The sequence below is a fragment of the Sabethes cyaneus genome, chromosome 3, assembly GCF_943734655.1.
Source record: "Sabethes cyaneus chromosome 3, idSabCyanKW18_F2, whole genome shotgun sequence".
NCBI classification, from domain to species: Eukaryota; Metazoa; Arthropoda; class Insecta; order Diptera; family Culicidae; genus Sabethes; species Sabethes cyaneus.
The window spans coordinates 236,287,991-236,296,652 of NC_071355.1; the positions used below are offsets into that span (position 1 = coordinate 236,287,991).

Genomic DNA, 8,662 nt, shown 5'->3' on the forward strand with positions numbered 1-8,662 from the left:
ATGAAGGTAAGAATTGGCCTTTGGTTTTGTTCTGAAACACTAAATCAATTTGATTATAATTCAAACAGATGTTCATCGCTCTCCTGGTAGCCATGGTGGCGTTAGCCGCCGAAGGATCTTACGTGTCCACAGCATGGCCAGCACGCTCCGTAGGATGGAACAACTGGAGCGGATGGAATGGATGGAACAATGGATGGAACAATGGATGGAACAATGGCTGGAACGGATGGAATGATGCCGGTGTGTTGAGCTACCCGTACGCCAAATCGTGGTCATCTTCCTGGAAGGCGGCTCCACTGTACAAGGGCTGGAACGGATATTACGGTGGTGCCAATTCCTGGGGTCTTCCGTGGGGAACATACGGAAACGGATGGGGACATCACGGTGTTGTGAAGACTGTTGTGCCTGCCAAGGTTAACTCGTGGGGACTGCCATGGGCATCGTACGGAGGAGGAGCTTACGGCTGGGGATATTAGGGAAGGACTGTAGTGGAAGTTCTGTGATATCAGGTTTACATCGTGCCGGTCGTCGTTGGAAAATGCTATTGTACAGTGATAAGGAATGTGAGGAGATAAGCTTGTAAATAAATGTTTTATGGCAAATTAATTCAGACATGTCCTTTTTATTTTACGGGTAATTTTTTACATAGCAAGTCCTGGTTTATATAGTTCTTGCAGATTGAAGCAGAAATTTCGAATTTTCAATTTTCAATTTTCAATTTTCAATTTTCAATTTTCAATTTTCAATTTTCAATTTTCAATTTTCAATTTTCAATTTTCAATTTTCAATTTTCAATTTTCAATTTTCAATTTTCAATTTTCAATTTTCAATTTTCAATTTTCAATTTTCAATTTTCAATTTTCAATTTTCAATTTTCAATTTTCAATTTTCAATTTTCAATTTTCAATTTTCAATTTTCAATTTTCAATTTTCAATTTTCAATTTTCAATTTTCAATTTTCAATTTTCAATTTTCAATTTTCAATTTTCAATTTTCAATTTTCAATTTTCAATTTTCAATTTTCAATTTTCAATTTTCAATTTTCAATTTTCAATTTTCAATTTTCAATTTTCAATTTTCAATTTTCAATTTTCAATTTTCAATTTTCAATTTTCAATTTTCAATTTTCAATTTTCAATTTTCAATTTTCAACTAGAATTTGAAACTTTAAATTCGGAATTTAGAATCTGAAATTTGAAATTTGGAATTTGGAATTTGGAATTTGGAATTTGGAATTTGGAATTTGGAATTTGGAATTTGGAATTGGGAATTTGCGATTTGAAATTTGGAATTCGGAGTTTGAAATTTGGAATTTTAAATGGAAAATCTGGAACTTCGAACTCGAATCTGCATTTTAAATCTTGATTTTGAAATTCTGGAATTTGGTATTTGGAATTTAGAAATTTGAGCTTACAGATGCATTTAAATTCAATTTTGAATAAATAGTTGACTAAAGTTTTTGGAGCGTCTTAGTAGAAAACGAAAACTAAAATCAAATAAAAAGAAGAAAACTTATCCAATTTAATTCTACTACTGTACATAGTAGAATTAAATTGCATAAGTTTTCTTCTTTTCATTTAATCTATACCTATAAAGAAGGATTTCTGTCTGTCTGTCTGTCTGTCTGTCTGTCTGTCTGTCTGTCTGTCTGTCTGTCTGTCCTGTGTTCCTTATAGAATCAAAAACTACTGAACCAATCGGCGTGAAAATTTGCATGTAGAGGTTTTTAGGGCCAGGAAAGGTTTTAGTGATGGTTAGAGACCCCTCCCCCCACTAAGAGGGGGGGCTCCCATACAAATGAAACACAAATTTCTGCATAATTCGAGAACTAATTAAGCAAATAGAACCAAATTTGGCATGTGGGTGTTTTCGGTGACAAGAATTTATTCTAGGGTAATTTGAGACCCCTCCCCTCTTTATAAGGGGAATTATAACTCCTCTCCCCTTTAAGAGGGGGGGTTTCCATACCAATTTCCTCATAACTCGAGAACTAATCAAGCAAATGGAACCAAATTTGGCATATGAAGGTTTTCGAGGGCAAGAAAATTTTCTATGTTGAATTAGGACCCCTCCTCACTTTAAGAGGGGGGGCTCCTGTACAAATGAAATACCAATTTCCTCATAACTCGAGAACTAATCAAGCAAATGGAACCAAATTTGGCATGTGTGTGTTTTTGAAGACAAAATTTTTTTCTATGATGAATTGGGACCCCTCCCCACTTTAAGAGGGGGGGGGGGGACTCCTATACAAACGAAATACAAATTTCCTTATAACTCGAGAGCTAATCCAGCAAATGGAACCAAATTTGGCATGTAGGTGTTTTTGGAGGCAAGAATGTTTTCTATGATGAATAAGAACCTCTCCCCACTTTAGGAGGGGGGGCTCCTATACAAATGAAATACAAATTTCCTCATAACTCGAGAACTAATCAAGCAAATAGAACCAAATTTGGCATGTGGGTGTTTTCGGTGACAAGAATTTATTCTATGGTAAATTGAGACCCCTCCCTCTTTATAAGAGGAATTGTAACTCCTCTCTCCTTTAAGAGGGGGGGCTGCCATACAAATTTCCTCATAACTCGAGAACTAATCAAGCAAATGGAACCAACTTTGGCATGTGAAGGTTTTCGAGGGCAAGAAAATTTTCTACGGTGAATTAGGACCCCTCCCCACTCTAAGAGGGGGGGTTCCTGTACAAATGAAATACAAATTTCCTCCTAACTCGAGAACTAATCAAGCAAATAGAACAACATTTGGCATGTGGGTGTTTTTTTTGGTGACAAGAATTTATTCTATGGTGAATTGAGACCCCTCCCCTCTTTATAAGAGGAATTATAACTCCTCTCCCCTTTAAGAGGGGGGACTTCCATACAAATTTCCTCATTACTCGAGAACTAATCAAGTAAATGGAACCAAATTTGGCATGTGAAGGTTTTCGAGAGCAAGAAAATTTTCTATGGTGAATTAGGACCCCTCCCCACTTTAAGAGGAGGGGCTCCTGTACAAATGAAATACAAATTTCCTCATAACTCGAGAACTAATCAAGCGAATTGAACCAAATTTGGCATGTGTGTGTTTTTGGAGACAATTTTTTTTTTTCAATGATGAATTGGGACCCCTCCCCACTTTAGGAGGGGGGGTCCTGTACAAACGAGATACAAATTTCCTCATAACTCGAGAACTAATCCAGCAAATGGAACCAAATTTGGCATGTAGGTGTTTTTGGAGGCAAGAATTTTTTCTGTGATGAATTAGGACCTCTTCCCACATTAGGAGGGGGGGCTCCAATACAAATGAAATACAAATTTCCCCATAACTCGAGAACTAATCAAGCAAATGGAACCAACTTTGGCATGTGAAGGTTTTCGAGGGCAGGAAAATTTTCTACGGTGAATTAGGACCCCTCCCCACTCTAAGAGGGGGGGCTCCTGTACAAATGAAATACAAATTTCCTCCTAACTCGAGAACTAATCAAGCAAATAGAACAACATTTGGCATGTGGGTGTTTTTGGAGGCAACCATTTTTCCCATGATGAATTAGGACTTCTTACCTTTTTAGGAGGGGGGGGGGAGGCTCCCATTCAAACGAAATACAAATTTGCTCATAACTTTAGAACTAATCAAGCAAATGGAACCAAATTTGGCATGTGAGAGTTTTAGATGGCAGAATTTTTTTCTGTGGTGTATTACGACCCCTTTCCCTTTTAAGAGGGTGGGCTTCCATACAAATGAAATACAAATTTCCTTATAATTTGAGTACTAATCAAGCAAATGGAACCAAATTTAGCATGTAGGAGATTTTTGAGTCTTGAATTTATTTTATGATAGTTAGAGACCTCTCACCCCTGTGGTAGGGGGATATGGACTCTCATACAAATAAAACAGAAATTTTGGCGAAACTCAAAAACTAATCCAACTCGAGAAATTCGAGACTCTTCCATAAAACATTAATCAATAACAAGACCACAAAAACTATCTATAGTAACACTAGATCATTCAGGACGAGCCGGTCGCGAGTGTTGCCGGTGACCCGCCGTCGGAAGCGCCGCCCACTGGGGGACTTGCAAAACTCGAGAAGTGATAAAGATCATCCGAGATTCATGATTTATGTACAACACAGGTTAATTTGTGGCAATACGAAGTTTGTCGGGTCAGCTAGTTTTAGATAAAATAATTGTTTTCTAAGTTAGGCCATTGCAAATCATATTTAAAGTTTTGGTCACCCCCCATTTCTTTTCATTTAATTTTAGATAAAATTATTGTATTTTTTTTTATTTTTATTTAATTTTAAATTTAATGCATGTTTTCCTTTTGATTATAACTGTACATATAGTATGTATATGTATAGGTTATATATTTTTGTAATTATTTCTGTCTAAATAAAATTTCTTATCACATATGCATTCCGAAATTTATAATCTTTTATTGGTTTATTTTATCAAATATATTTGATAACTTTTCTACCTCTACCTTATATATATATACCATAAAAAACAGCAATGTACCTTCTGTTATTACTCGGCAGTTCTTGCAGCCAGCTGTTAGTACACAGCCCAAGCTGCAATGTGAGTTTTATTGTACTCTTATTGCGGTTTTCAAGACCAATTTCGGTCTTAAATGCCATCATAAGAGTGTAATAAAACCCAAATTGTTACTTGGGAGGACAACCCAACAAACATTTTTGTTGGATAACAGTTGTAGAATGGTTGAATAAACTGCTCTTCAAATAAAATGTTTCTTGGGAATTACGGACCTAGTGGATTCCTATTCCAGCCGAGATTCGAACATACGACGAAGCCAGCTGAGAAATAAAATTGCAATAATGCAATGGAGACGCATTGTGTTTTGTTTTTTCCTGCAAGGAAATAGATATTTTTGGTTCAACTTTGACTTTACTTCAAACAAACTCAAAAAACTTCGTGATTTTTCTCTCAATTCAAGTATATATTTACATCCGATAAATAGTGTTCCTCTAGCTATTCACATTAAAACGTACAACACAGAACTTCGGTTTCGGCTTAGCGTTTCAAGCATGGCAGTTGTTGATCTATTGGTTTCAGAAGGGAGGAGTCAGTTGAGCATTTTCCTGTTGTGATGATCAGGGCGGGGAGTGATGACGGGTGAGTATCAAGGGATTGAGTATCGACTTAGATGGTTCCAGGGGCTGGAGCCAGATTCAGCTGCTTCTGGGAGATGGCGTGTCCGGGCAGTGGAGCAACATGGACGGCACCACGGTTGGCAGTCACCGAGGTAGCACCGGGAACAACTCCGGCGTGGTGAGCAACCGAGGCAGCCGGGACTCCCCAGTGGGCAGCAGCAGGCCAGGCACCACCCCAGTGTCCAGCGGCAGCAGGCCAGGCACCACCCCAGTGTCCAGCAGCGGCTGGCCACGCGCCATAAGCTCCAGCGTACGGCCATGCTCCAGCGTTGGCCTGAACAACGGTAGCTCCCCATGGTCCCCATGGGCCGGCAGGCCAACTAGCTTCCGAGGCAACGGCCATGGCAAGAACAACGGCGGCAACGACGAACTGCAAAGGAAGCAGAAAACACTTGAACGTTATCACTAGAACTCCAGCAAAACAAATTCTAATCAACTAACCTTCATGGTGAGGGTTTCTGGTTAGATTTAAGCTAACTGAGGTTTGATAGTTAGAACACTTGAACTGCTTGTGATTTCACTCAGGACCCGGCAGTGGCTTTTATACTAAAACACCAAAGTGAACTCTTCCAGACGGGCGACGATGGTGAGCGTACCGATCTCTTGGAGATTGGGCTGGAAAAGCCTCGGCCACCGGCACCCATCGACCGAAACGCGAAAGTATTGACCGTTAATAATAGTAATTACCCATTTAGATGCCGTAGTTGTTGCTGCTGGTAGTGTAACTAAGAACTATCGGGCTGCATTCTCCCCGATCGGCAACGACACAACCGAACCACTAAAGTACTAAGTATGCCATTCTCGATCCCACCTGTTCACGCCCTGCCGCTGTGTGGGTTGCAATCGAGAATCCTAGCCAAACCCTCCTCTCTTGCCGAGCTAGATCTTGGCACGAGCTATCAGTCGATCGTCTACCATTAGAAACGCAGCTGGTAAAGTGCCCGCTTGTAATTCATTAGTCGCGTGCGGAAAAGGTGGTACATTTTCTCGCACATTCGTTGACCTTGCACATTCTGTTAAGCACCGCGATGGGGATTAAGCTCTACTGCCTATTTACCTGGAAGATTTTATCCAAAAAAATGAGGTTTGGAATATTTTCACAAAAATGTCTACATGTTAATAAAAATTTCAGCTAAATGCAACAAAAAACTTATTAAAATTCAACTATTTTTTGTAAAAAGTTACTTTTATTTCTGCGAAATCAAGGCCAAGTAGGAGTAAACCACCCGCAAGTTAGTAGAAACAACTCCACTAGCGGGCGCAAGCACACCCCCACGAAGACATCGAAAAAAGAGCGCAACAAGCCGGGCCAGCAGTAGCGCGTTGCACCCCCGCCCGCCAGCATCCCTTCCTTCGCGATCGTACAACTCAATCATCATAAAACCGTCATAAGTTTCAGTTCCGATAGATTTTCAGCTCCAATAGCTCTGGTAGCTGGAACAAAGTAATCAAGCTGAAATGTGGACCCGCAGCCGCCACCACCAGAGTCAGTGGCAGTGGCAGTGGTGGAACTTTTCGATCAATCTCTCTGCGTGCTCCGTACTCCGTCGGTACTCCGTAGGTACATACTCCGTTCCATCCATCGTTTCAGCTGGGGAGGGGAAGTTGTCGAGCAAATGCACCCGCCCGAGCGAGACATAACTAGGAAGGGTGGTTTGGAATTTAGAACGGATCCGATTCAGAACACTTCGGCCGGCTAAGAAGAATGAAACTACTGCTGCTGGAACAAAAAAAAAACACAAAGATATAGTTATGCGTTGTTAATCACCATTAGATTACTGCAAATTAATTTAAACACGCTTCGGACAACAGTAATTACCGTTCAGTTATGCTAGAGCGGCAGGACAATATTTTTAACTGCATTGGAAATTACCGAATTCCGAATGAGGTGGTTAATTTATAATTGAAATTTTGTTTATTCTATTCCGATTTAGTTGAATGTCTTTCTTCTTGTTCTGTTCTACTTCATTTCATTTGATAAATTTAAATTTTTCTGTTTTTCCATTTCATTTCCTGAATTGACTGAAGTTTTTGGAGTGTCTTAGTAGAATACGAAACTTAAAATTACTAAAAACACTTGCACTGAGACATGGAGACTAGAACAGTGGAACTGCGACTGGAGCATTGCACAATGCACAGTGGTCGGAAATTTAAAATTCTTGGCCAAAACCTCAAGATGATGAAATTTCATGTTTTTCGAGCTGCTGTTTTCAAAAATGATAATGAAAATGTGAAATTCAAAATGGCTGATCCAAAATGGTGGCCTTTTTTGTTAAATTTTAAAGTTTTTGGTGTAAATTTCGTCGAAAGGTGACTTTCAGATCGTTGAGTTTAACAATAAAACTCATTATGTAAAATGGCTGACCAATATGGCGATCCTTTTTGGTTTATATCTAGCTTAGCGCGTTTTTGGTCCTATTTTTAAAAAACAAAATTGAATTAAATAACAAATCAAATTCAAAATCGCCTATTAAAATCGCAAAACTCTATATTTCATTAGGTTGTGCAATATTACTTTGAAATATAACATTAATCGGAATGATCATCGCTGTTACTTTCATCACTGTCGCCGATTTTATCTATGTCAGTGTCATGCAATATTGTGTTGCACAATAACGCGATTGTAAGCAAGCATTCTTCGAAAAATATCTTCCATTATCTTCTCTCTCGTATATTTTCTCGAGAAGTAAGTTTCCTTGATGCTTGTTGTTGCGCGATTCTCAAGCTCCAGAATTTGTGCGGACACTTTCCAATGTTCAATAATACGCCTTGCAATATTTCCGTCATTAGAATTACCCAACTCTGGTTTCGAGCGATCAGTAAGCAAGTTTGAATGCTTATGCATGTTTGTATCTGTAATTTCCATGTTTCAACCGTTTTCTTTTCAGCATTCTGAGCGTTCACTTGATTTGGCAAATAATAATGTGGCCCGTCTGCCTTAATTTCTCCTTTTGGAGACACTGCTGCCAGTTACCCTCATCCATTCTTTAATTTGCAGAATCTATAAAATGAATCGTAGGAGTTATTATTAATAATCTGTCACATTAGGAACGATCAGGTGCTGTTAGAGTCAGTAGGATCGTTGAACTAGCTTCGTAATTGTCCTGTACTCGCGAAGTCTGTCGATAAAGAAGGGAAGTGTCTAAAGACGGTTATCCCCTAGGCTTTGCTCTGCACCATCAACGGTTTATTTGTAAAGTACAGGATAATAGCAAAAAACAAGTTAAAAACTTGGGCAGGTTGTTTGAAGCATCAAAAGCTCACCCGTCCGACTTCGCCTATAAGTGCGCGTCAACACTAAATCTCCATTTTCTCGTGAAGTTGCAAATAGTTGCAAAAAAGCTACACACCCTTTGAACCGTCACAATGTGACGCTCACAAAAATATATAACATTCGACGGCACCTCGCGGCACAAAAAGTAAATGCCAATTTCATTGCGCACGCTAATTGAAAAAACTAGCATTTGCGAAGGAAACTTTAACCGTTGTAAAAGTATATATATA

The 8,662-nt window shown here is 39.1% G+C and overlaps 2 protein-coding genes across 2 annotated transcripts; one reads left to right on the forward strand and one right to left on the reverse strand.

The window, feature by feature from the left end:
* Nucleotides 1-476, forward strand: LOC128740910 (bifunctional endo-1,4-beta-xylanase XylA-like). Its single transcript, XM_053836487.1, has 2 exons — nucleotides 1-6; nucleotides 69-476. The coding sequence occupies exons 1-2, from the start codon at nucleotides 1-3 to the stop codon at nucleotides 474-476; spliced, it is 414 nt and encodes a 137-aa protein (XP_053692462.1).
* A 4,449-nt stretch (nucleotides 477-4,925) lies between these two features.
* LOC128743327 (adult cuticle protein 1-like) lies at nucleotides 4,926-5,662 on the reverse strand. Its single transcript, XM_053839880.1, has 2 exons — nucleotides 5,600-5,662; nucleotides 4,926-5,528 (listed from the first exon to the last, which is right to left on the reverse strand). The coding sequence occupies exons 1-2, from the start codon at nucleotides 5,603-5,605 to the stop codon at nucleotides 5,148-5,150; spliced, it is 387 nt and encodes a 128-aa protein (XP_053695855.1). The 5' UTR covers nucleotides 5,606-5,662; the 3' UTR covers nucleotides 4,926-5,147.
* Between the last annotated feature and the right edge of the window lie 3,000 nt (nucleotides 5,663-8,662).